Raw genomic sequence first — 27,908 nt, 5'->3', positions numbered from 1 at the left:
ACTCATTGCTGTTTACGCCTCTTAACATGAAGTGTATTACACAAGGCACAGGCATTGTATCACAGTGACTGTAGTAATCCAAATGAACTCACAGCACAACGTACATACAAAAAGCTAGACAGCATTTTGAAAGATCCAACTTACCATACAGTTAAATAACTACCACCCCCTCCTTAGTTCTACCTGCTAACCCCTTTACATAGAATAGGGCAAACTTGTTTAATATTAAGTCAGCAACTCAAGCTTATTTGTATCAAGTATTCTCCAGTTTCATTCTAAAAGACAGACATTGAGTTACCATGGAATAGTGAATGAAGTGAAAAAATACGGTGTCCTTCTACCTGATCTAAATCCAATCTTTCACTTATTCTGATCCCTTTGAGGATAGCAGCAGACTAGAGAAGACATTGAAAGCTGTATTAAAACCATAGACAGGCAGGGCTCTAACTAACTATGGCTTGGACAAATGGTCTGACGGTAGCTTGTATTGACAAGATTTACTCAGATGTCAGTCCTCTAGAGAAATTTCTCAGCAAGTGAGGAAAGAGAGAAGTCACTGAAGAGAGAAGCAACTGGAGAAAACTTGCCCTACATGTGCCAAACTTATCATTTCAGACACATGGAAAGAAAAATACTTTTACTACAAGGAAACTGCAACACCCCCAAGTCCTCCTCAGGGCTGCTCTCAATTCTATCTCCACCTGCCTGTAGTTGTGCCTGGGACTGCCCTGACCCACATGCAGGACCTTGTACTTGGCCTTATTGAACTTCATAAGGTTTGCATGAGCCCACTTCTCAAGCCCATCAGGGTCGCTCTGAATGGCATCCCTTCCCTCCCGTATCAACCACACCGCACAGCTTGGTGTCATCAGCAAACCTGCTGTGGGTGCACTCAATCCCAAATGCACTCAATCCCAAGTGCTGTCCAAGTTGCCAGCAAAGATGTTGAATAGCACCGGTCCCAAAACCTGAGGAACACTTGCTTGGACATAGAGCCATGGATCATAACTCTTTGAGTGTGACCATCCATACAACCCCTTATGAACCAATGCTACAGTAGCCATTGCGGAAGGCCACCAAATTTGCCAGACACCATTTGCCCAAAGTGAAGGCATGTTGACTGTCACAAATCACCCCTTTACTACTCATTTGCCTTAGCATAGTTTCGAGGCGGATCTGCTCCATGATCTTGTCAGGCACTGAGGTGAGACTGACTGGTCTGTAGTTGCCTGGGTTTTCATTTTTTCCCTTTTTAAAATGCAGTAATACGGATACAGTAGTAACTTTCAGACATCCTTCTCAACTTGCTACAAGGACAGTTTATGCAAAAAAACCAAAAATCCCCTACAATGAAGCTTAATTCATTTTATAATGCTGAATGCTTGGACCCAAAAAATGAGAGCAGTCAGCACGCTCTCCATACAGCCTGTATAAATTTGCTGCCAGATATCAACAGGTATAAAATTCACCTTCTTTTTAGCACTTCTCTCTTCTCTATCCGGTTAAACAGCTCCTGCTCTCTCTCCTTTTCTGTCATTTGTTCCAGACGAGCTCGGTCTTCTTCATCTCCCATCAGATCTTCTCCATAGCCATCATGGAATTCCTCATCTTCCGATGAAGAATCTGAATCCGAGCTAGATGAGGAGCTATTACTTTCTGAGTCAGAGACTTCTCCTAAAACAAAAATACAAGGCAGCAAGATTCAACTGGAGCACTCTACCATAGCATGTTAGCAAAGAATATCAAGAATAAATTTTACACTCCTCCTCCACTATACTAAAAGCATACATATAATAGAATCAGAGAATAGTTAAGGTTGGAAAGGACCTGAAGATCATCTGCTTCCAACACGCCTGCCATGGGCAGGGATGTCTCGCCCTAGACCATGTTGCCCAAGGCTCTGTCCAGCCTGGCCTTGAACACTGCCAGGGATGGAGCATTTACCATTTCTTTGGGCAGCCTGTTCTAGTGCCTCACCACCCTCACAGCAAAGAACTTCTTCCTTATACCTAACCTGAACTTCCCCTGTTTAAGCTTAAACTCATTACCCCTTGTCCTGCCACTACAGTCCCTGACGAAGAGTCCCTCTCCTGCGTTTCGTAGCCCCCTTTCAGATACTGAAAGGCTGCTATGAAGTCACTACAGAGCTTCCCTTCTCCAGGCTTAATATGAAAACTAAACCCAGGAGGAAACACTTTATTACTGTAAGATATGCATGCTAAAAAATGATAAAATTAGTGGTATTACATGTGAACACAAACTGGGTTGTAAGTAAAAATTCTTAATAGAACAAGCAAATTTCAGGAAGCCTTTTAGTTAGTGTGTCAGGGACTTAGTTTAGGATTCTATGCCAATATGCTTATGTCCCTGAGAAATTGCTTATACATCCATAACTTTAAGTTATGCATGTGTGCACCTCAAATCCCACTATTAATCACCATCAGTGCTCCCAGTTACAGCAATCTGAGAAAATAAAATCTGTTGTTTGAAGACTGCAACACTACAAGTCGCTACATCAGAAGATAAAGTTCAAACACATTACCCTTGACTGGCAAGACTATGATGCCCCACTGCTGTAACAAGCCCTCCCAGCTAGGCTTAAGAAACAGCTGATTTCCCAATAATACGGGTAACACCACCTTTAAATTTGATCGAAGTCCAGGTACTTTGATTATTTCAGCTAATTTACTACGTTACACCAAATGCAAAAGCAGGCATTAGGATTCTTTCTCTTACTTTCATTCTGGTCTCAGTACTTCTGGAAACTCCCAGCTTTGCAAGCTTACACTGTGAAAACATTTGACTTGTAAGTGCTGATATACACCCCCTTCAATCATTTCATACTTTGGTCTGTCTCCACTGTGCTTAATATAATTAAAACTGTAGGCTCCTTCATGTACTTTCTCAACTTTGCTGGTTTTTTTTGTATCAATTGAAATTGCAACTAACACCCTGCAAACCTTCATGGGCATGATGAAAACAGGAAAGAACACAGTAATTCTGCCCAGCATCGGAACAGATTCAATACTTATGTTAAAAAATATTCTGACCAAGTCATACTAGTGATTTTTCTTCTTCCATGTCAGTGTAAATGTGCAAGAATTCCAATTCAGAGCAAATGCATGTAAGATAAGCTATCTGCATCATGCAGCACCATACACCTCTCCCTCTGTCGTTACAAGAAGTTTGGAGAGGAAATATACGTCAATGGGAATAAAAGAAAACACTACCCACACTACAGATGGGACAGGCTAGAAGGAAAAAAAGAATTTTTCAGGAGAAAGTCAAGTGGTGAGACATGTTATACATCCTTCAGCTGAAACAGTATTTAGTGTGGCAGTGGTAACAGAGTGCTTACAACAATGCTATACTGAAATACATGCACTTCAAACCACGGCAAGTTTAAGAGTCATCCAGATTACCAGTAACACAAAGAAAACTCTTTGAAGACAGTCTTTAACTTCATCATTTAATATTAGTCTTCAGTGCGCACAAAGGGGTGACTTCATACTGTAAGCAGATGCACATGTGTTATCTTACCCTCTTCAGGTGCTGAACTCTCAGCAGAACTGTCTTTATCTGAGCTGCCTGAAGAGGCAGCTTTGTTCGTCTGCTTCTTCATGGTTCCTTTCTTCTCTGCCTTACCCGCTTTGCCTTTTTTCTTGTTTTTAGAACCTCCAACAGTCCACTGCAAGGAAAGAACAAAAAAAGGGGTCATGAGACATGAACTCTTCTCCCTCCCCGAAAACAGTGGAGTAAAAACAACTGAGAAACAGGGACCTGACAGTGACAAATCAATCATACAAGGGGAAGGGGGAAGGCAAAAAATAGGAAACTTATCAAATTAAAGCATTTAAAAGGTTCTTTGAGCTTGGGGGATGTGGAGTGTTGAGTACTTCTGTGTTTCTCTTAAAAAACAGTTATCAGTGCAAGCCAGCAGTTGGTAGGACACTCCTCTAAAAAACAAAACTTAAGACTAAACTAAAACTAAAAAGTTTAAAAAAAAAGTTAAAAGTTCTAGTTTTTAAAACTAAGAAAAAATAAGACTTCAGAGTCTGCAATATCCATCAGGAGAAAAGAGGTACTGAAAACATTTTCCTAGAAAAATCATTTTAAACAAGTGACCAACTGCATTTGTAAAGATTAGCTTCAGTTTACTTCAGTTTACTACTATTCAAGAGAAGCAACAGATGTGTTTCCAAAACTAGTTTCTTCAAGAGCATGATATTCATAGAACGATTTCAATTGGAAAGGACCTTAAGATCATCTGTTTTGAACCCCCTGTCACAGGCAGGGATGCCTCACACTAGACCATGTCACCCAAGGTTCTGTCCAACCTGGCCTTGAACACTGCCAGGGATGGAGCATTTATCACTTCTTTGAGTAACCTGTTCCAGTGCCTCACCACCCTCACAGTAAAGAACTTCTTCCTTATATCTAACCTGAACTTCCCCTGTTTAAGTTTTAACCCATTATCCTTTGTCCTATCCCTGTCCTCGATGAAGAGTCCCTCCCCAGCATCCCTATATCCCCTCTGCAGATACTGGAAGACTCCTACGAGGTCTCCACGCAGCCTTCTCTTCTCCAGGCTGAACAGCCCCAACTTTCTCAGCCTGTCTTCATATAGGAGGTGCTCAAACCCCCGATCATCCTCGTGGCCTCCATTGGACTTGCTCCAACAGATCCATGTCCTCCTTATTTTAAGAACACCAGAACTGCACACAGTGCTCCAAGTGGGGTCTCATGACATTAAAGAGGATTTCATGCTGGCACACCAGTTGTACATGGCACTCTGTTTTACCAAAAGTACACAGCATCTGTATTTTCATGCAAGAACCCAGTAGCACACTTGCCCACAGATGGTAATGCCACTGCCTGCATCTACATACACAAGCCAGAATCAAATCAGAATCACAGAAGTCAAGAAAAAAACCAACCAAATGTCAAGTCTTGATTTTCTCTTAATACTATACCTTCAATTAATTTAGACTTCAGTTTCCAAGTACAAGACTTCTCCCACCACACACACAAACAGCAGCTTCAAATCCCAGTGTCCCAGGATGAGAACTATTTACCTTACAGTGTGATTTCTCATCAGAATTTTTGCATGGTCCCAACTAACTGGGTAAAGCCAGAAGGGAACAGAGCCTGTAATGACTGCCTGTGTATTATTTTAAGGCTTCACAATATTTTGCACTTCACTACCTCTCCTAGAAATTCTTCAGGCATTAGACCTTCAGGGATAAGACAGTTTCTTTCTGAATGTATATGTATTTAAACTGTTACCCTCTTTGTACCTGTCTATTACTCTCATCTTTCATGCACATCACCACCACACAGTCTACTACAAAATTATATTCCTAATTCAAGTGAGCAAGTACTTCTTCACATAACTGAGACCTTGAGATCAAAACCACTCCAACTGGGGAAAGGAACAAAAACGAAATCTCTAGATTGGACCTCAGGTGAACACAAATTTCAGCCTTCTCATCTATTCACCCCCTCCTAGGGGATGAATCACGTCCATTTCTGCAGGTAGTAATCATCCCATCAAATCTCATGATTTCCACCTGATTAGGCACCATCTTCAGAGAACCCTGGTGCTCAAACACTCTAAATTAAACTCATCCAAGTAGTTAGAGGCTACTACCTGACCTACTACCTTTAGAATTTCCTTGGGTTTGATTACTCTCACAGCTAGCCTTGTACCTTCCACATTACCAACTGCTTCCTAATCATCCTTAAGCACCGGCTGTATTCAGAAGTGTCAGTCAGAGACCAGGCAGTTTTCTTTTCTGAGGCAGAAGTACAGCTACCTAGTGGTGAGCCCTTATTGCAATCCATAACCTATGCAGTTACGCCAGCCTGCTATGGTCCATATGACAGGTGAGAAACCACACAGAAAGCATCTGACTTCATACACCCTGAGCTTGCATTCAAGTCTCTATTAGATTCCACACTGAAGCTTTACTTGTTCAGTGTTACAATACTACTGCCTAATAACATTCCTAGTTCACTATGCCCAAATAAATCAGTTAAGAACAAGCTTGCACTTCACCTGAATCTGCTGAAACCTTAATGTTAAGGAATCATCTCCTAGGTGTTACAGAAGAGGGCTATTTGCTCAGGAGCCCACCTCCTGTCAGCACACCAGTGAGAACACACAAGTGAGAAAGGGAGCATTTAGCAGTGAAGAGCAGAGCCCTCTGAACCAGGGAAGCAGAAGTGTCTCCTTCCCAGAGCTCTGCCACTTCTTTTCAGTGTTTGGAATGCTGAATTATACCTTGTATCAGCATGCTGTACAGCAAGAAGGAAGCACAAGAGGAAGCCATAGCATACACCACAGTTCTATTAAAACCTCGAGAGGTCATGCTGAGATGAAAGAAGTTAAGATCAGATAAAACCAGTGTGACTTCAGTTGTTAATAAAATGTTTAATAGCTGTAGATATATGTATTACAGATCACTGTTCTCAGCCTTTAACTTACAAGTGGAATTGTGGAGAGAGCCTGGGTCCAAGAAGCCAGGACTGAAAAGAAAGCTGTGTGACAACCTCTTGGACAAAAAACAAGTAATAAGGAAAGACTCTGCGCTAATCAAGAATATTTTGCTTTCATTTCTATTTCACCCTGAAGGTTACACTTCATTCCACTTGTTTATGCAAGTGACCTCTATGTCTTTTAAGTCATAATAACTGGTTGTCACCTCCCAGTTTCAGTAATGTCAGCCAAATTTTTCCTCATCCAACTCATGTGCCTCAAGGGTTATTTAGCTACCTCAATCTCTCATGAATGCCTGATCATTTCTGGTACCACTACAGGACCAGACAAGGGTTTGAGAAAGCTTTATGGGCAAACAAATCAGCAAAGTACATAGTCAGCATGATACTCTTCTAGGCTCACAAATTGCTCTGCAGGCTCAAGAAACATCAGTTGTCATTTGGATACTGAATGACCACTCTGTATTGTTCAGAGATTAGCCAACATTGAGTTTCTTCTTACAGCAGAGGAAGATTAACAGAGATTTGCAGGCTGGGGAGGGGACAGGACACACAGGACACAACACATGGGAAAACATGGACATAACAACACTGGAAAGGCACGAACTGCATGGCAACCTGCAGTCCAATCCAGTGTCTTGAGCCCCTTCCTCAAGTTCTGGCAAACCAGTGGAAATCAGAAAGGCAACGACATATTTGCATGTAACATCTAGTAAAAAACCACACAATTACAGTCAGAAGCATTTGTTTGCTCTGTTCCCCTTAACTCCATGCCTCTCAAATTGCAAACAATAAGCAAAATATCCCTTCTACTGCAGCTTCTCCAGATTCCCTCTTCCATATTCCAGTCAGTCAATACTTCTCACATGCTTCCCATAAACAGCTCCTCTATTCACTGCTGCCTCCTCAGCCGCCATCTGGAACCCTCCACGGTTCCAGACACAGCAAGTTAATAACCCCATGCAGAAGTGTGCTGCAACTTGGCTTTCTGCTTATTGTTTAGTACTATCGAACAACAAAGCTTTATGATTCAGTCACAGGAAGTAGCCAGAAGAGCATTTCAAATTTTCCTCTTCCTTTCAAGGTTCACAGTGCTAACAGCTTGCATATTTCCCCCAAGAAATGGTTGGAATCAGTGATCTTAAAGGTCTTTTAAAATCTAAATGATTCTGTGATTCTAAGAAGTCCAAGTTAAGCCACAGTACCCAGAATGGACTGCCAACAGCAACAACAAACCCCATCACATTAGAAATCAGCCAGATTTAGAAATCAGCTTCTACAAAAGCAAGTACACAAAATGATTGAAGAAAACCATTTATAGCTCAGCAAACCTGGAACATATTTTCACTGAGGAAATGAAATGAGACCAAGGGAGAAGAAAAGGAGAGAAAATCTAAAAGTGAGCTCAGAGTACAGAAAGTGGTGGAATCGTTTTGCCTCCCGCTGCTCACATAGGTACTATGTGAATAGAGAAACACGATGACTAGATCCATTACCCACTGAGATTTTATTTTGAAAATAAGTATTTTCCTTGCCCTTTTTTTTTTCCCTTTTACATCAAACCAGAAAGATGCAAAACCAAGGTTGCCAGCCTGTTGTTGCAACACCCTTCCCTCCTGGATATCGCTTCTGTAAGCAAAAAGCAAATTAGAAGTCGTAATGTCAAAAGCACAACAGGTCCCCTATGAATGCGTTCCTTTCCTAGGCCAGATAAACTTACAAGCCATGACAAGATGACAGCTTAAGAGTACCAAGGTACATAACGTTAGCCCAGCTTACAAACTTTCAGCCATTCTCCTCCATTCACATCGGGAAAACAAAAGGCAGCTCTCCAGCCAAGTCATCAAACTGCAGTTTCAGCCTGTCTGAAGACACCAGGAAGCAGCACAGATATGAAGATAAGGCAGCATTTGCTGACCTCAGGGTTTCTCAAAGATGGGAGAACTCTAGAGACAGCACTCCAAGGGCTACAAGGAGGAAAACTGTCTCTACCACCACTATTAAAACTAAATACTAAAGTCCCATTACTTTTCCTGCCTTTCAGGGTCTGCAGTGGTCATTCTGACACCTCAAACACCTTCACAGTGACAACAGTGGAGCAACTAGAAGATTTAAAAGACCATTTTAAACACAAATAGGAGACTCAAGGTGTTAAAACCAAAATGGAAAGACGGTAAGAGAATTATCGCCATTTGACAACTGTTACCCACAACATCCTTGTCTCTAAACTGGAGATGCACAGATTTAACAGATGGACCACTCAGTGGATAAGGAATTAGCTGGATGGTCGCACTCAAAGGGTTGTGGTCAACAGATCGATGTTGGAGATTGGAGGTGGAGACTGGTTATAAGTGGCATTCCTTGTGGGTCGGTAGTGGGACCGGTGCTGTTCAACACCTTTGTCAGTGAGGAGGGACAGTGGGACAGAGTGCACCCTCAGCAGGTCTGCTAATGACACTAAGCTGTGTGGTGCAGTGTCGTGGTTTAAACCCAGTCAGGTAATTCGTTCGCTCACTTCCCCCCCTTTCTTGCCCTCCCCCTGCTCTCGGAGGGATGGAGAGGAGAATCGAAAAGAATGCAACTCCCACAGGTTGAGATAAGAACAGTTTAGTAACTAAGGTATAACACAAATCACTACTGCTACCACCAATGATAATAATGATAAAGGAAATAACAAGGGAACAGAATACAACACCTCAGCACCAGCTGACCGATAACTCGCCCCCCAAGCCCGACCAAGCTCCGACTGATACCTCCTCCAACCCTGCCGTCTCCCAGCCCTTCCGGCTAACTCCCAGTTACATCCTGGGCATGACGTGCTGCGGTATGGAATACCTCTTTGGTCAGTTTGGGTCAGGTGTCCTGTCTCTGCTTCCTCCCGGCTTCCCCTCCTCCCTGGCAGAGCATGAGGCTCACAAAGTCCTTGGCCAAACCAAAACATCTCTATCAGCTCTGTTCCCGAGCCGAAAGTCAAAACACTGCACTGCACCAGCTACCAAGGAGGAGAAACATGACTGCTACTGCTGAACCCAGGACATGCAGTCAACATGCTGAAGGGAAGGGATGTCATCCAGAAGGACCTGGATAGGTTGGAGAGGTGTGCCAGCACAAACCTCACAAAGTTCGACAAGGCCAAGAGCAAGGTCCTGCATGTGGTTTGGGGCAATCCCAAGCACAAACACAGGCTGGGTGGAGAATGAACTGACAGCAGCCCTGTGGACAATTTGGGGGTGTTTGTTGGTAAGTTCAACAGGATGCAGCAGCACGCACTCATAGCCCAGAAACCGACTGTGTGCTGGACTGCATCATAAGGAGGTCAAGGGAGGGAATTCTCCTCTACTCTGCTCTGATGAGATCCCACCTGGAGTACAGCATTGAACTCTGGGGTCCCCAACATAAGAAGGATGTGGACCTGCTGGAGCGAGTCAAGAGGATCATCACAAAGATGATCAGAGGAAGAGTGCAAGGCAAGGATGGAGGGGGCTTGGAGCAAACTGGTCTAGTGGAAGGCGACCCTGCCTGTGGCAGGGGGTTGGAACTGGATAAGCTTAAAGGTCCCTTCCAACCCAAACCATTCTATGACTACATGAAATAAAAGGAACACCTTCCGAAGACGCAGAAGAGGTTTTTCAAAGAGCTGGCTGAAAGAAGGCTTCATGTGCCAAAATATCATCAGACACTTGATTCACTCTCCACCTGAGTAATGCTCAAAGGAGCTCACAGAAAGGTAACTATGGAAAAAACAAACAAAAACACACCAGCAAAAAAGACCAGACACAAATAACCAAACAAAAAAAGAAATCTGTAATAGGTATAAATTCAGTTTAAACTGCAAAATTAACATTCGTCCTGGAAGTATTCTGTGAGGTCTATATACTGCAAAAATGGCATGTACTGCTGAGTGACAACACTGAGATGGTATATACTAAATGCCAATGCAGAAACACTCTCCATAATCAAAACAAATTTGGAGATACCACTGGCTAAGAAAACCTGCAGTGTTTTACTTAGGAAGCCTGGGCCAAACAGCTGGAGACGGCAACAGCCATAAAACACTTGGTCAATGAGTGCCTTGCATAGCTCTAGTATCACCAGCCAGCAAGCATCATCCAGACTAATAAAAGCTTAATGACTTCTCTAAGTATTAGACAGTGCCTTATGACTGGATTTGCCTCAGCAAGAACTGCTCCCTGGGTATAAGAAAAAGTTCATTTAGTGAAAAAAATTAAATAATATCACATATTCAATTCCAATACTTTTCATGAGTCTATTTCTGAAGCAACCTACTCCTCCACTTTAGAGCTCCTGCAGACCCTCATGACACATAAATCATAACACATAACCCCTGAAGCTATCCCCATGCTAGTTTGCAATTTTAAGAAGCTACTTGCAGACCAGATTTTGCACCTATTTTGTCCACTGCTGGTTCATGTTGCTACTCTGGACATTCCAGCCTCCATACAATGAGCCTGCGCTATTCAAATTTGCACTTGCACTTTATTTGGGGTGGGGAAAGTGACAGCACCTATCTTCCTTAAGGCAAGCTTTGCTATTGCACCCATTAACAGCTGAAGGAAACTGTTTCCAAGAAGAGTCAGATTTACAAAGCACACAGCCTGTAATGCTGGAGGGCTGTGTGTAAGAAGATTAAAGCACAGCCCGTTTCAAATTTCCTAAGCTTAAAAAAATGTATGGCAAAGGCCTCACAGGACTGGAGAACCCACTTGTTCTTGAAGGTCTAATTAAAGCAGTATTATGGAATAAAAGCACATGCTGGGGAAAGGGGAAGACATTCAGAATCATAATCTCTACAGATCCAGAAAAGACATTCCCAAAGCAGAAGGAACACATGCAGTTTTCTGCTAATCTGTGGTTTACTAGAGTGCTGTAACCCAAAATGCAGTAAGTAGATCTAAACTTCCAAGTCATTCCTTCATAACAGGGGCAAAAGGCTCCTATTCGAGTCTGATTTCCTCACTAGCTGCATGACCACTGCTCACCTCCTCCTCTATCCCGCTGACAAGATCTTCAGCTATGCCATCTCCTACTGAACCTGCATTTTTGCTAATAAAAGCATAAATGGATATTCCTCGCTAAACTTCATGCTAGTACCAAGCGTTCTTGATAGAACTTTTCTTGTCCTGGAATTATCTTCTGCTGCTGCCCAGAGCTGTTAAAAGGCACGACCAAACCCTGAACCACATTAGGACAAGTGCAGAAGGATGCACAGACTTATGGCAGCACTGTTAACAACAAACCTTTCAAGGAGAAACAAAACAGGAGCTCTTACAACATTGTCTAACCTACACTGATGGTAGTGAAGTTGTTGCAGAAGTCATCCAGGCTTCATCATGCCACAGAAAGGATTGTCTTATTGAAAACAGCAATCCCAGGATAAAAGGAAGAGCAAGACCAGAATTAACCCACTGCAACTAAAGGACACCATCCACACAATGTCTTCAATAAGCAACGAGAGTACCTTGTGGACACAACACACACCTCTAGCACAGTAGCCCAAACAGTAACATGGCCAACACCAAACTGGGTACGTGCAGCAGGCTAACAGTTTGGGATGGTGACCTCTTGAGTTGTCACAGCCACATGTTGCTCCACAGATAAAGGAGCTGTCTACCTTCATATCTGCATCTGGCTTAGTGTATCTCTTTGTGAAGGTAGCACTTCTTACTGCAAAGCCCTGCAGTCATTGCTATTAGTTCTCTGAATAACAGTTCATAGTCAATTCAGTCTTGCATGTTCCACAGACCCACCAGATGATGGTTCAGAGCATCCCTCCTATTTCATTGCCTGCAACTCACCTTCAGTCCCTTGGCTAAGTAATTTGATTCAAACCACACTGGTCCTTAAAGTGTTACAGATCTACACCAATACCTGATGTGGATAACAGCTTTCACAGAAGTGCATTCTCACTGAGACACACAAAATACAAGGTTAAAGGTCTACTGAAATCCCTTGGGCACCATTGTATAGATGTGGCATTGTTTGTATATGCTGTTATTCTGTCATTCAAACTGCAATTTCTCTCTCATACACCCAGAAACATTCCTCCTTTTAATAAAAGGCAGAAGAGCAGCATTAGCCTCTGAAGCAGAGATTTATGCTCCTTTCTGGTACAACTACCTGAAGCAACTATCCTGCAACATGTAGTGTAGGAAGCACAAAGGATGCACACACTACAAAACCTGTGTGGAAACACATGGATATGATTAAGCACATTTGCCCAAGGCAACATTTCCATGCTTTTGCCTCAAGGTCCTCATCTTGCAGGAAGTCCAGTAAGACAATTTCAATTTCCAGACCCCCTCTCCCAGCCTCCAGGGTTGAGCAAACCTCAAACCGACCACAAGAACACTGATAAAACCAAAGTAGTGCAGCAGTGTAGTCAAGCCTAGGGATGAACACAACTGAATGACTGGCAGAAGCAGAACTGTTAAAACTCAGTCTGTCTCAGCCTGCTGTGACAAGCAGCAGTTCAGAACGCATATTTCAGGCACAGGAATAGAAACAAGTGTCCTAATTACCTCTTCTCTAAATGTTTTCCTCTTGCTGCATGGAGGTCAGAAAGAACAGAGTATCAATTAGAAATTATATACAGATTAGAAAGAGTATCAAATGCACGTGGTGCAACAGAGATACTACTGCATCTGCAAGTCTGTGCAAATCTGTGAAGAGATACATTGTCATATTCTACATCAATGAAAAGGTAGGTCTCGTAGTTACACAAGCTAAAAAATAACTTGAATATTATTTATTCTGTCAGTTTTCAGAGATAAACACAGGAGGCTTTATCACTGACATACTTTCCACACCTAAGTCTACTTTTCCAGTCAAGCTGGTCTCCACACAGCTTAGAATAACTAAGCTGTGTGCCAGCAAATCTGAATATGCACTGTGACAGTCTGAGCGGTCACCTAAAAGCAAATCTAACATACCCAGTCCAGTCAGAGTTTTATCTCTCCTTAAGTCTTAAGCATATATTAGATAAAAGAGTCACCTTTTAAAAAACAAGAAAATGATTGAAGGAAACAGAGTTCCAAGTATAAAAAAATGCCTCAGGAAGAAAATTAACCCACACATTCTTTACACTTACTGGCAGAGCTCTGCTACACTATCAAATGTGTAATAGTTACTAGTTTCTCACTGGCCCACCCTATTTGGTCTTCAAGTTGTCACAATGACAGTAGTCATTTTCTATAGTTTCAGGGGAAGAAAATCCACCCCTAACAGCTGCCTGATGAATTTTTAAGAACAGGTATCTAAATGACCTCACTGCATGTGTGGAAACCTTGCAAAAGACATTTGTAAGCCTTCAAGAGAGTGTTTTTATTCAAATACCTGTATGACCTGTTTGTCAGTTCCTATGTTTTAATACGTCTATTTCCATTTTCCTTTACAGATGAAAGCAGAGACTTTTAACCAGCTCTAGAGTACCAAGAAAATATAATAAAACCAGATTGAGCAGATAAGTGCCACTATACGAGGAATTTACTAAACCCTAGAACAAAGTAATGCTAAAGTCTTCCTTGCCTTACTTTCTTAAAAAAATGCCAATAAAAACACACTCTTGCATGTTCACATGACCAGACAAGCCAGTTCACAGCCGACTTCTTGGAGATCAAAGCAACTAAACAGACTTTCACCACACGTAAAATAGTACCACCTGCCTTGACCCTTTTCTTCCCTGAGGAAGGAAGCTCTCTTCAAAAGATGAGAACCTCTCTCCCTTAATTCAGAGTCCAACTTTAGCAGCTTCACTGCTGCTTCAACCCCAAGCAAGCAGGTCATAGCTACTTCAATCCCAAGCTTTACACAGGAAAAAACCCAGTTTCAAGCAGGTAAATCACCAGACCATTCAGACCGTATGAACATAGGATTAAACAGGTAGTTACCTTTTCTACAGACACATAGCCTATTTTGCATGCAGTTACAATTCATAGCATATGAATTAAAATTAAATAAATAAATAAATAAATAAATAATTTCTGAGTATACATCCTCTGGGTTTAATGGGTCTCCATCAGTGCCACTGATGGCCAGTCCCACTTTATGAAGTCAGCGGGCTAAACACACTGCATAATACACCTTCACTGCTTAGGTACAACCAACTAACCCACAGCAACTTCACTGATGATAAACTCACCTCATCATCACTGTCTGATGTCTCAGAGTCTGAAGATGCTGTAGGTTTGCTCACAGGTGGCTCCTTTTCTTCAGAGTCACTACGCTTCCGTTTGGCCAACGACAAGAGCTCCTGGTGTGGAAAACCACACTTAGTTTAAAACATTGCAATTAGTTTTACCAATCCAGGTCAGAACATATGCACCTTCTCTGTGATACCTGAGCACATCCCAGCTACAGGATTATCCCCACTGACAAAGGGACAAAGTCTACTTGTGTTTCACAAACATATATATATATATATACACACAAACACAATTTTAACACTACTGGATGCTACAAAACGATTTTGAGGATAACAAGTTGTAATAAGTAAATACTGTAATATACTACCATAATTAATCTCTTAGTATAAATGACATTGAGGGTGGTGAGGCACTGGCATAGGCTGCCCAAAGAAGTAGTAAATACACCATCCCTGGTAGTGTTGAAAACCACGCTGGACAGAGCTTTAGGCGACATGGTCCAGTGTGAGTTGCCATGGTTTAAAGCCTAACTATTTGGCTCGCTGGGAAGGCGGTCTGGAATAAGTGGGAAAAGTCTCTTGTCTTGCCCCACCTTGGGGAAGGAAGAAGGGGCGGAGTGAGCAAGTGTCTGCATGGTTCTGAGTTACCAGCTGTGCTTAAAATACGTCAGGAGTCCTCATCCATGGTGGGGGGGTTGAAACCAGATGATCTTAAGGTCCTTCACAACCCTAACTATTCTGATTCTATGACATCATAAGACAGATTACTTTCAGAACCATGTCCAGATCTGTTTTATTTGGATTGGATAATAATTCAAAAATGCCCAAACTACAGTTGTACTGCATTAACTCAAAAAGCCACATCCCACTAGAGAGCAGCTCCTTCTGCTAAATAAGAGATGTTTGCAATTAAAATACTTTAAAAGGGAAATCACCACAATGGCATGGCTGATCATATTTGTCAGACTGTTCAAATCCTTTTCACTGTCCCTACATACCACAGAATGCACTTAAAGCCTTGGATAGACACAGAGCAGGCATCAAGCTCAAACTCTGTGAGACTAAGTAGAGCTGTTCTCTTCTAAAGGAAGCACTTTCAAAGGGAACACGCACCAGTGCAAAGAACTAAAGGGCTCTCAAATAATCTCATAATCTGCTGTTCATACCTTGTTCAGATGACAGAAGCAGCAGTATAAAACAACCATTTCTGAAGCTGCATTACTGTCTTTGTAGTCCATGACATAATTTATTCTTAAAAACATTGCTCTGGGGCTGAACCTTAGCTGTGCATAGAAATACAGTCACACCAACTTCTGCAGGGTTGGGAAGTCAACACTAGATCTGTTTGCACTAGTTTCACAGTGGAAGATTATCTCCAAACAGATTATAGTTTAGTACCTCAAATAAGAACATAAACACTGCAGAAACTCATGGCCTAGGCCACTCAGCAACAAAGTGCTTCCATTAGGGTTGGCATTTTACAAGCCTTTCTCTGAAGAAGGCATGCAATATCAGAGCACATCTGTAAAACTAGCTACTGTTCAGGAAGCTCCTGATGTTTTCTATAAACTTTTCCAGAAATTCTCTCACAACTGTCTCTAGGTAGTCCTTCAACCCAGATTATCTTCTCCCTGGATGGTATTTTAGCATATTTACCACGACTTTTATTTCAAGCAATCTTCCTTCTTTCTAGCCCTGTTCTGTTTACTGAGATACTATATTAGAAAGGCTCCCACGGATTCAAAAAGCCTAGATCTCTGAGGGAAGCTGTCAAACATTTAACCTACAGGGGCCTCACTCATATACTCTCATCTTTCAACTATACCACAAAATCATTGCTTCCCTTCTACCTAATCTTCACTCTTGCACCTAAGTATCCCTGCTGTTAGAGTTATTACATACAGCTCAGCAGAGGAGGAAGAACCTCAGGTACTTGGGTACAACTGCAGATGCATGCTTCCAGTGAAGGATGGCACAGAAGCAGAACTATGAGTTTATTCCTGCCACCATCACTCTGATTGCCTGATCTACACTAGAGCTAGTCCAACTCTTCTATTTTCAAGCTCTGAAGAAACTATCAAACTAATATACTAGTGGTGAGATGTTGGCAGCTCTGAAGACTCTAGAGGCATGCAAGATCAACATCGGGGCACGCTCTGCTCCAGTTTATTTGTCTGACAGAGCCTCTACTTTGACTTTTCTGCAGCTTCGAGCTGCAAAACTATTTTTAAGTGTTTGGGAAGGCTTTTTTATTGCAACCTAGCAACGGTTTCTATATTGAAAACCCTGAAGGTCCAGCACATAAATTACATCTGGCATGTAGGCTTCAGCATATTTAATCAGCCGAACTTCTTGGAACAAGCACTGTCAATACAGGCTGTAACACAATTCACCTATAATGTCTTTATTTACCATTTGAATCACATCATCAACACCTCATACACAGAGAGATGAGTCTTTGAAAGTAGCTCCCTCCAAAGAGGAAGACATCCCCTTTGAAGCCCTGTAACGGTTAACCTTCAGAATAGGCTGCCCATAGAAATGGTAAATGCTCTATCCCTGGCCAGGTTGGACAAAGCCTTGGGCAACATGGTCTAGTGTGAGGCAGGTTGGAACTGGATGATCTTAATGTCCCTTCCAACACTAACCATTCTATGATTCTATGAACTGACACCAGAAGTAGCACTTCAATCCGAGATGCCTTTATGATAAGTAAGTACTTCTCCTTGTAACATGTGATGGTATATACATTATGTGATTGTATATGCAGGCTCACAACTCTGTGCAGTTTGCCACCAATAGAGCTCAGGTTCCAAGACTGAGGGAGGGAGCACTGAACACGCATTAACCACCCCCCCGGGCACACGCCTGCCCCAAGGGGCTCACCGGGACGCAGGGACCTGATATGACACGCTGCTCTCCCGCCGCGCGAAAGCAGCACTGAAAAGTTGCCCAGCCCTTTGGGCCTCTTCCCCCACTACCCGAGGGGTGACGGCAGCCGGGCCTCGCTTCCCCCCTTCTTCGGGCCTGAACCGCTCCAGAGCATCCCCCCCCTCCGTCCCGCCCTCCTGCAAGCACCGGGCCTAGCTACGAAGAGACACCCCTCCCCCCGAAACCCGCCAGGGATCCGGCGGAGGAGAACGGGCCTCTTTCCCGCGGGGTCCCTCATGGGGCTGAGGAGAAGGACGGCTGCTCTCGACCCCTGGGCGGGAGCGAGGGAACGAGGGACGGATGGTGGCACCAAGCCCTGCCTGGGCCCGCAGATCTCAGGCCCCGCGTTCGGGCCGGGCCTGCCCCGCGCACCTGATCTAGGTTCTCCTCGCTACCGCTATCCTCAGTATCGGAGTCGATAAGGACGCGGCCTTTCCGCTTCTTCACCATGGCGGAGCCGATTGTTCCGCCTCACTACCTCCCACCCTCCCCGCCCTCGGCGGCAGCGGCGGCGCGGCGGCGCTGGCACCGGCCCGGCCTGCCCCGCGCCGCCCGCCCGCCCGCGACACAAAGGGCACCACGCATGCGCACGTCGCCGGGGCGGGAACAAGGGCGGGGCTGCCGCCTTGTGAGGGGAGAGGGGCGGGGAGGGGGTACAGACCTCTGCTGTCGCTTGATCCGTGTCCTTTCCGCCTCAGGGTGGGTTTGCCACGCTGCGAGCACTTTAATAACCTACACCGAGCAGCGACGGCTCCGAAGGAATACTTCTCCTCCGCTGTCGGGCTGGGAAGTTCGGTGTCTACAGCCGCCGGCGGAACTTGAGCGGTGTGGTAGGTGTTGCCCCGCCGGGCCCGGAAGCGGTGTGACCCGTTATTACCTCAGCGCTGGGGAGTCGGTTGCGGAGCGGGGTTCGAGGTGGTTCCGTTTGTGGTGAGGCCGTTATTGCTTATTGCCGTGTGTTGGCCTTGCCTCGGCTCTTCGGGTGTCGCGGGGGCGGGCGGGATCTGAGCCCGGTGCTCAGGCTACCGGGGGGTGCTGTGAGGGGTGAGAGAGGTCGTCGTTGGAAGCTGGGGTTTGGAACTGCTGGGTGATGGATCGGTGTTGGTAGGACGTTGCATAGGGACGAAAAGCGGGCAAAAGTGTATTAAAATTTCCCATTATCGTCTTCATGGTACCCGGGGTGAGGGGAGGGGGAAGAGAGCAAGGGCGAGTCAGTGCATTTTTGCATCTTTCACAGAATCATTAGATGATCTGAAAGTCCTTTCCAACCCTAACTATTCTATGATTCTAATTATAAAATGGTTTGGGTTGGAAAGGACCTTAAGATCATCTCGTTCCAACCCCCTTGTGCTTGCAGCAACCTGGTCTAGTGGAAGATGTCCCTTCCTATGGAAGGGGATTGGAACTGGATGAGCTTTGAGGTCACTTCCAACCCAAACCAGTCTGAGATTCTGTGAATTTATTTGGTCTCTACAGGCCTCTCTGTAATCCCAAGCCAGATACATTGAGGGAGCAAAGGGCTGGATGATTTAAGGAAGGAGTATATAGGACTGCATATACTGCTGTAGGACTTTGTATGTCAAAACTTTTGTCCTCCATGACTGTCAGATGAGACTGTCATTACGGTCCAGACAGCAACAGGCTCTATCTGTCGTGAATTTGTGATTTCCTTGCAGGGGATGCTATTTTATAGCTATATAGATGGCATCTTTCAGAAACCTTCTTCTTGAGGTTATCTTTGCTGATGTTACTTCTAATACCTAAACTTAGTTATAGTAAAAGGATAAATGGAAATGCCTTTTTTCCTATTTTCATTTTTATTTGAAATATTTTACTCAGTTTTTCTTCTTTGCATGGATATGTCACAGGGAGAGGGGAACACATAGGGTGGAAATCATTAAGTAAACTAGAACTCTAAGGAAGTGTAATACTTGATGTTATTCCTTTTTTCCAGTGGCTCGTATTTCTAGTTAATATGTGTTTTAAAAATTAAACAGTTTTACAAGCATCCCGTGTGGAATTTTTAAGTCTTTCTCTTTTTCATTAAAGGTGGGGATAAACTAAGGTGGTTCTGGATACTAGTTTTGTTGTTTTCAATTTCAGTTTAAAACCTGTTAACTGCCTTACTGGAAGTGAATTCTTCAAGTGTACCGATATGGCTCTGGCTGCCGCTTTGCTGTACAGCGCTTACTTTTGTGGGAGATGCTGCAGGCACAAAGCTTTGCAGCCCTTACTTGGACCTCTTCTCAGTGATTCTATGTCAAAATCATACAGCAGCTACAGGAGGCCAGGGTCACAGCCTGAGGAAAAAAAAACTTGGCAAAATGTGGATCTCAGTTTTAAGAAGAGCATGGAAGTCTTAAAGACCCAGCTAAGCATGCTGAAGAAGGAGACTGAAGATCACTTAGCTGGACCTGGAGGGCAGTCATTAGCCCATTATATGGTGGAACAGACAAGGGTGGTGTGGGAGTTTCGGGACCAAGAAGATTTAAATAAATGGGTTATTTCGTCTGATGTAGAGATTGGAGGGAAAAGTGAAGTTTACCTCAAATTGGGTAGGAATAACCAGACTGCCCTGCTGTATGGAATCCTCAATACAGAAGTACCTCGTGACGGGGAGACAAAATACAGTGGATATTGTAGTATGAGATCTAAACCACTAGTGGTAAGTACAGCCTTGTGTTTGCATAGTTTCTGTTTTTGAATCCCAGGGCATGTCTGTGCAATCCCAGTGACAGCAACTGGGTCATTCTTTGCTGCAGTTGGAACTGATCCATTTCAAAGGTATTAAATATTTCTTCAGGGATGTAATTGCTTCTATATCCTCTGACCTGGTAGGAACTGAAACTTTGTCTTGGAATTTCTTTTCCTGTCTTAGAAAAGGAATGTTTGATTGTTTGTTTATGCACAATAGGGCACCACTCAATCAGACAGCCCTGTTTGTAGTCTCCTTGCAAATGAGGGACCTGTAATGAACTTTATATCCAAAATTGGTTTGATTAATAGATGTCTCTCTAACTTTGAAGAGTGTGTCATAAGGAAAAATTTTCTGGGGTTTAGCTCGGTATATTCATCAAACTTGGTTTAGGTGAAAGAGCTCATCTTTTTTTCTCACAGAAAGAGAATAATGCTTTGAAACATACTTTTTAAAGGTCTGGTTCCTAATGCACATCAGAAAAAGCCAGAGACAAATCTTTGATAGCCCAGAATTGGGCAAAATAGAACCAGAAATGGATGTGTTTATTATTGATACTGCTTGTTTTATTCCTTATATTTAAGCACTTTTAAGAGAAAAGGAACATTTAGACTCTGTGTGTAAATTGCTTAACTTTTTTGTCTGTGACTTGGCACAGGTACACAGGTAAAATCTTTTCTGGGCCAGAATCTTGAAGTGCAGAGATTATGAGTGATCAAAATCAATGGGCAAACGAGAGGCAGATGAACACTGGTTAAAATGGTGACATTGTGTCAGAGGAATGGAACAGCAAGTTGAATCTTGCTGTGGACTTGAGCACGAGTGACTGACTGTCACCTCCTGATTCTGAAGCAGTGGGGTGTATCAGTCCATCTTTATAATGCGGTTTAAAATCAGAGGGTAAAAACATAAATACAAAGGCTTTTCTTGATTTAAGTAAAAAGGCTCAAATCTGGCAAAACCATAAAATCAAATGGCCACAGGCCTTATATTAATGTGTTTATTATTGTTTGTATTAATAGTGATCTACTCATCCTGTTACCTATATGGTGGGTTGATAGGACAGCTGATAGGTAACTGTAGTAGTTCTGTAAAATAAAAGGGAAATCTTTGAGGTTTTGGTACTCATTTTGACTTGGTTTAAGCAATTCTGGCCAAGAATAGACCTGATCCCTGCTTTTCATGGCTCCAGATGACCTCGGTGGTAACTCTCTGAAGACTCATGGATCTGCCTATGTGCAAATCATAACATTGGGACTTTTAAGATCTTAGGGGGGGAAATAATTAGAAATGCTTGCAATTATTATGCACAGTTAATGACATAAAGTGTTGGAGAACATTAAGTGCTTCCAGTGCTTATATCAGTCTTCAGTAGGAAAAGTTATACACAGGATAAATTATCTCACTTCTTCTCTTTCCTGTTATCTCCTCTGAATAATCTAGTACTGACCACAGACAATTAAACTTAATGAACTGCGTCACTACCGATCCATCACTGTAGTGTTTGTGTACTTGCCTGGTAGGGATTTTGGCCCTAGGAAGGAAGTCTGATCTCTGATCATTACAAGATTGTGGTTTATAGTTAAAGCAGGAGTCAGCAGAGTGGTAATACTGCTATTTGTGTGCTCTGATATAGTGCTGAAGGAAATTCAGAGATCAGCAGCTGGTATGATGTAAGGGCATCCCAGTTTTCACTATGTCACAGTGGATGCTATTTGACATAATAACGAGGGCAGTGTTAAAAGCAGTAGTGCTCTGTTCTTCATAGTTTCCTTTTATTAAGGAGGAATAATTTTATTTCTTAATAATTTGTAGGGATCTTTTGCTAGGAAGAAGTATTATGACTGGTCAAACTTCAACAGTCTGTATTTACGTGTGCGTGGTGATGGCAGACCTTGGATGGTAAACATTTACACAGACCCTTACTTCTCTCACCAAAAGGAAGACCTCTACAACTACTTCATGTTCACCCGCGGTGGCCCATACTGGGAGGAAATAAAGGTGAACTAATGAGTCTTTCAAACTAACAAGACTCTCCTGGGGTCCTGGCTCCATGGAAGTGGAAGTCTTTCCGTAGTCACAGCTTGTTGGTATTGCTGTTTGTTATGTATCCTTGTGCAGCTGGCATATGCCTTTGGCTTGGGAGTTCCCCAGGCTGGGCTGTGGGAGGGTGCACCATACAAACTGTACTAAAGATTTGACCCACTTTGTGGAACAGCTGCTAGATCTGTTACTGGAGTAATGGAATCAATGCTGCTATTGAAGCTTAGCAGGTGTGCCATGAACATTCTCTGCGATAACCATGTAGTAAAAATGGACATAGGCAGGGGTAGGATTTGGACCCTGTGACACAATTTGCTAAACCCACTTCCTGGAGTCAGTCAGACTCAGTGTGGTTTGTCATTCTTGGCCTTTGAATCTGTGACGCATTTATGGGAATTTTGGCTCTTTTCTGATCAAAACTGGGGAATGTCTGTAATTTGCTGCTAGCAATGATGAGGGGGTTTGCACACCCTTATGCACTGGCACTGAGTGCTTCATAATACCATATCCAGTCATATGAGAACAGCCCACTCTTTCACAGGTGAGGAGTCAGGAGTGGCATTGCTGGCTTGCATGTCTTCCTCTCCTCATCAGCCAACCCTCTTGTTCCCTACCTGTTATCAAAGCCCCTCCTTTCTTGCTCCCACTGCATTCAAAGTGCTTTTAGGTTACTCTGAACAGCTTACCCTAGGGTACTGATGTCTCAGTATGAAGTATGCACTCTGAAATAGACAACTTGGGTACAGATGAGCTCTCAACACATGTATGTGCTAGATTTCTTCATTTCCATTTTATGTTGACGTTACTGGAAGGAGATACTCTGGATGTAAGCTTCTGTGCTGCAGCCTCTCCTTGTGTCCTCACAGAGTAACAACCCTGCATGATGACTACAAACCCAGTGGCTGCCTGTGGGTGGTCAGTGAAGGGTTTAATGTGGCCCACTGCTCCATGTACCTGCTAATGTTGGGGCCACATGTAGCATTACTTAATTTACTTAAGGCAGGCTTTTATTTTTTTCTTAAGCCTTTTGTTTTATGTATTGGTGACACTAAATTCTGTGTTTGGTTTGTTTCTGTCAGATTCCATTCTCCAAATTCTTCATCTCCAGTCGGGGAAGAGTGCAGGATGACCAGCATCCTATCTGGCTAGACAAGGCAAGTTTTCTATAGCCTTTATCTGTCTGAAATTGCATTTAAGATTATATTGTCATAATATAATTTACAAATCCTTTAATGTTTGTGAATTTGAAAACGAAGGGCCTCTTCTTACTATAAAGTACTTACCCCTGTATGCTCATCTTTGCATTTACATTATCCTACTTTGTGATAGCAGTGTCAATTTACTTCAAAGGAGGTCCAAAAATATTTTCAAAAGATCTGTATAACCAAGAAACAGCTCACTTGGCTTTTGAAAGAAAAAGATTAGTAAGATTCTTTTGAGGAATGATCAAAGTGACTGAGAAATCTCAAATGCCACTTGGCACTGGGCTGTAGAAATACTGTAAATGTGCTTCCCAGTAGAAGACTGGCATGAGATTTTATTTGAGGATGTGCCCTTGATGGTGATTAGTAAATGCATAGATTTATAGGCTCTTTTTTAGTTTTTCAGGCCTTAATACTAGTCTAAGTATTAAATAAATGTGGTGAGTATCTTTTATTTACTTTCTCCAAGTAAGTAAACTAATTCCCTGATTCATGGGAGACATTGGAAAATAATGTTTATGTCTTTTAAAATTCAGTGACCCTCCTCTATGTAATCGAGGGCAGCTTAATATCCAGTGACTACCAACAGGAAAACAGACAATGTTAGAAATATACATGGGGAGAAAATAAAAGGCCCATTACTTGAGTTGTGTTAGTTAAATGTTCTATCCCTGGTAGTGTTCAAGGCTGGGTTGGGCAGAGCCTTGAGTGACATGGTTTAGTGTGAGGTGTCCCTGCCCATGGCAGGGGGTTGGAACTAGATGATCTTGAGGTCCTTTCCAACTCAAACCTGTGATTCTATGATAATGTTGCATTTCATTCCTAATTGTGTAATGAAAGAACAAACGCTAACAAATTGAGAAAACTTTGAGAGCAAGTCAGTGATTGACAGCTTGAAACCAATCTGTTCTAAACCAGAAGTTGAGGCTGTAGGAAGAAAGTGTGGATGTGAGGAAGGTGGATCAACTAAAACTAAAAATAGGTTTTTGGAAGAAAGCTGTTATAAAAGGCCTGTGTTTAAATAAAGACACTGAAGACTTTATCAGTATTTGGAATATAGATTAATTCAAAATGTAAATGAAAACCAAGTCATATGTGGTCCCCCATATTAAAGGGACAGAACAGTGCTTGATCTAAGCATCCTCTACTTAATTTTCATTTCTTGTTGCCTTATGTTTAATATTTCAGAGTAAAACCTGTGCATATACTATTAAGTGCAGTTGTACAAATATATGTTAAAGAAACCCAAGAATAGGGAAGTGGTGTGAAGGCATCAAAGAAATGTTGATAACATGCCTTGGTCCCTCATGGGACCTCATGGTCCCAGGAACCAGGAAAGGCATTCTTAAGCAGAAATAAAGTCAGGAAATAGCCAAGGTGTTGCAGGCTTGCAGGGGAATAGACTGCAGAGCAGGGAGTTCAGGTGGCTTCTGTTATTTAGAAGTGGTGGGGGAGAACATTAGGGGAAAGGAATAAGGAATGTTATTAAGAACCTTATTCTAATTGGGAAAGAGTGCCTAAGAACCTTGCCTCAATGTAAAACTTAGTATCAAATATTTGTGTATTTTAAAACGTCTGGAGTGGTGCACTTCCACACTGTATCAGGTATAGGACTTGATCCAGAGGGGACATTCCCTTCCATCCTCAATTACACTGTTTCCACCTCATGAAAGATTGTAACAGACTGTATGAAAATGTGTTTGTACACCCAGTCATGATGAACCTGGCCACACAAACCTTGAAGGATACAAACTGCAGTGTTGCTTTAGGCTCAGGGTATCTCTAATACAGCAGTATAAAGGGAGATGTGAAGTACTGTCCCACTGGGAGCTGTGTAACAGTTAAATGTTCAAGCCTTAAGAAATGCGAACCTCATGAGGTTTAACCATGCCAAGTGCGAGGTCCTACACCTGGGTTGGAGCAATCCCAGGCACAGCTACAGGTTGGGCAAAGAAGAGATTCAGAGCAGCCCTGTGGAAAATGACTTGGGGGTGTTGGTCGATGAGAAAATGAACATGAGCTGGCTTCAGTGTGCACTCGCTGCCCAGAAAGCCAACCGTATCCTGGGCACCATCAAAAGCAGCGTGACCAGCAGGTCGAAGGAGGTGATCCTGCCCTTCTGCTCTGCTCTTGTGAGACCTCACCTGGAGCATTGTGTGCAGTTCTGGTGTCCTCAACATAAAAAGGACATGGAACTGTTGGAACAAGCTCAGAGGAGGCCAGGAGGATGATCAGGGACTGGAGCACCTCCTGTATGAAGACAGGCTGAGAAAGTTGGGGCTGTTCAGCCTGGAGAAGAGAAGGCTGCGTGGAGACCTCATAGCACCCTTCCAGTATCTGAAGGGGGCCTATAGGGATGCTGGGGAGGGACTCTTCATTAGGGACTGCAGTGACAGGACAAGGGGTAACGGGTTAAAACTTAAACAGGGGAAGTTTAGATTGGATATAAGGAGGAAATTCTTTCCTGTTAGGGTGGTGAGACTCTGGAATGGGTTGCCCAGGGAGGCTGTGAATGCTCCATCCCTGGCAGTGTTCAAGACCAGGTTGGACGAGGCCTTGGGTGATATGGTTTAGTGGGTGGTGTCCCTGCTCATGGCAGAGAGGTTGGAACTTCATGATCTTAAGGTCCTTTCCAACCCTAACTATTCTATGAAATGCACTTTGAACAGATACCAGTATGAAGTAGATGGCCATGAATTGTAAAATACAAATGTGGTAGATACAACTGTGTTTGCTTGTAATGTTATACATACTGTTCTAATGCATATATCTTTTAATTAGATTAGTACCCTGGGATTCACTATTGGAGATAAAGTAAATGGTCCGTTCCAGTTGGAAATTGATTTTATTGGCCTGCTGAACGATAGAGCTCATACAGAAGAATTTGCCTATGAAACATATGAAAAGAATCCTCCACTCTAAGCTGGGCAGGTGGCTTTTGGGACATCCTTCAGCTGCTTTAGTTCTAGAAAACATTTCTGAAGGTGTGGCTTATCACAGCTTGAAGATTCTAAGTAAACGTTACAGTGACACTGTTGGTGTCTTCAAGCTGCCAGACGCAGGATCCTGGAGAGACTGTACATACATGGACTGGAATACGGCCTGAGGAGAGTGTGACCCAGTAGGAACTGGTGACTGCGTAAGTTCTAGCTTTTGTCCTGACCTTAACAGAAATAAAAGTATTTCACAAGCTTCTTGTAGTTTTTAGTTTTTTCTTTCACAATTTCATTTTCTACGTTCTGTGGTTTGCAGACATTGTGAAACACTTGTATACACTAGTTTTAAATTGGAAAAAATATAAGGAGAATTAATACCCTCATGGACGGTGCTTAAGTGTGGGACTCAGTGCTGAAACATACAGAGAGCAGCCCCAAAAGTGGAAGAGGCAGAAGTATTTTAACCTTCAGCTTTGGCTTCTCTGAAGTACTAAAAAAAGAAAAAGCTGCCCCTGCCAAGATTGAAGCAGTAGCTGTGCAGCAGGCTTGCCTTCTGATTTAAAGCTGGTGATGATAATCCTACAGCTTGCCAGAGCTGAAGTTGCTGAACAGAAGTAGTGCTCCATGGAGGGGGTGGGGGAAGCCCCCATCCCTGTTGTCTCCTCAGGGAGCTGTAGGTTGTCTTTCTAAGAGTCTCTATATGCCTGATGTGAGCAATTAACTTAACATGCCTGTACTGGGAGAAGTTAAAGTGGCAGCTGGTGGCACAGAGGTTCTGTGTCTCTGAGAAGTCTGGTTTTGGGTGACCTGGCAAACACTTCAAAGAACAAGTGTGAATTGTTCCACTTCACTCATCATAAATTTGTCTAATCAAAGCACTGACCTCTGCTGCAGTGACCTTAAGTATACTTGACAAATATTAAACATACTTATATTTTATATGGAAGAGGCCACCACAAAGGCAAACTGAAGCAGTGTCTTGTACTATCATTTTCCCCTTGCATAGAAGCATAAGAGGAGTGATAGTTGTCATTTCTAAAGCTACCAGGACAAACAAAATGCTTTATGAAAGCACTTTGTGATTTCATAAAGTCATAGGCAGGCTCATTGGTGAGGAAAACTTGTCACAAAAAGAGGTTGAGTAGTAAAAAAGTGTGAAAAAGACTAGTGCTACACTAAGGGGGTAGTTACACGTAGTACATTAGATGATAGAATCAGTGATAAAAAACAGAATATGTACAAAACATTTATTTTCCAGATGAATTTTTTAAAAAACAAAAAACTGCTTGTTCTTGACATTTCAGTATATATTCAATAGGACACTAAATTCACCGTGAATTATTGGTACAGAAGTGTAGCTGAGATTAAAGCTGCTGAAGTACCTTTCCAGTTCCATCATAAATCCAGACAGCTCTATGCATTTTTTTAAAGGTAAAAATAAC

The 27,908-nt window shown here is 42.9% G+C and overlaps 2 protein-coding genes across 5 annotated transcripts in view; one reads left to right on the top strand and one right to left on the bottom strand.

The window, feature by feature from the left end:
* Positions 1-18,146, bottom strand: part of RTF1 (RTF1 homolog, Paf1/RNA polymerase II complex component) — a 35,332-nt gene extending 17,186 nt beyond the window's left edge. Inside the window, exons 1-4 of the mRNA XM_061462312.1 lie at positions 17,963-18,146; positions 14,657-14,767; positions 3,541-3,688; positions 1,470-1,674 (exon numbers count right to left, since the gene is read on the bottom strand). Coding sequence (XP_061318296.1) covers positions 1,470-1,674; positions 3,541-3,688; positions 14,657-14,767; positions 17,963-18,040 — 542 coding nt within the window. The 5' untranslated portion in view covers positions 18,041-18,146. The remainder of the gene's footprint in view (positions 1-1,469; positions 1,675-3,540; positions 3,689-14,656; positions 14,768-17,962) is intronic.
* Positions 18,147-18,284: 138 nt separating this feature from the next.
* Positions 18,285-26,725, top strand: NDUFAF1 (NADH:ubiquinone oxidoreductase complex assembly factor 1). Of its 4 annotated transcripts, none has more exons than XM_061462305.1 (5): positions 18,285-18,420; positions 19,694-20,255; positions 22,101-22,286; positions 23,408-23,482; positions 26,312-26,725. In XM_061462305.1, exons 2-5 carry the CDS (start codon positions 19,746-19,748, stop codon positions 26,450-26,452), a joined length of 912 nt encoding a protein of 303 aa, XP_061318289.1. In that variant the 5' UTR covers positions 18,285-18,420; positions 19,694-19,745; the 3' UTR covers positions 26,453-26,725. The 4 variants fall into 4 exon arrangements, with proteins under 4 accessions (XP_061318289.1, XP_061318290.1, XP_061318291.1 ...); XM_061462306.1 differs by having other exon boundaries at positions 18,380-18,520; XM_061462307.1 differs by lacking the exon at positions 18,285-18,420 and adding an exon at positions 18,430-18,544.
* Positions 26,726-27,908: the final 1,183 nt, after the last annotated feature.

This window comes from Pezoporus flaviventris, unplaced genomic scaffold (genome assembly GCF_033815535.1).
Source record: "Pezoporus flaviventris isolate CSIRO_AGI_PZ_B2104156 unplaced genomic scaffold, CSIRO_AGI_Pfla_v1 ptg000035l, whole genome shotgun sequence".
Classification (NCBI taxonomy): domain Eukaryota; kingdom Metazoa; phylum Chordata; class Aves; order Psittaciformes; family Psittacidae; genus Pezoporus; species Pezoporus flaviventris.
Note: the sequence above shows the minus strand (reverse complement) of the source record. Positions and strands in the feature narration are given on the sequence as shown.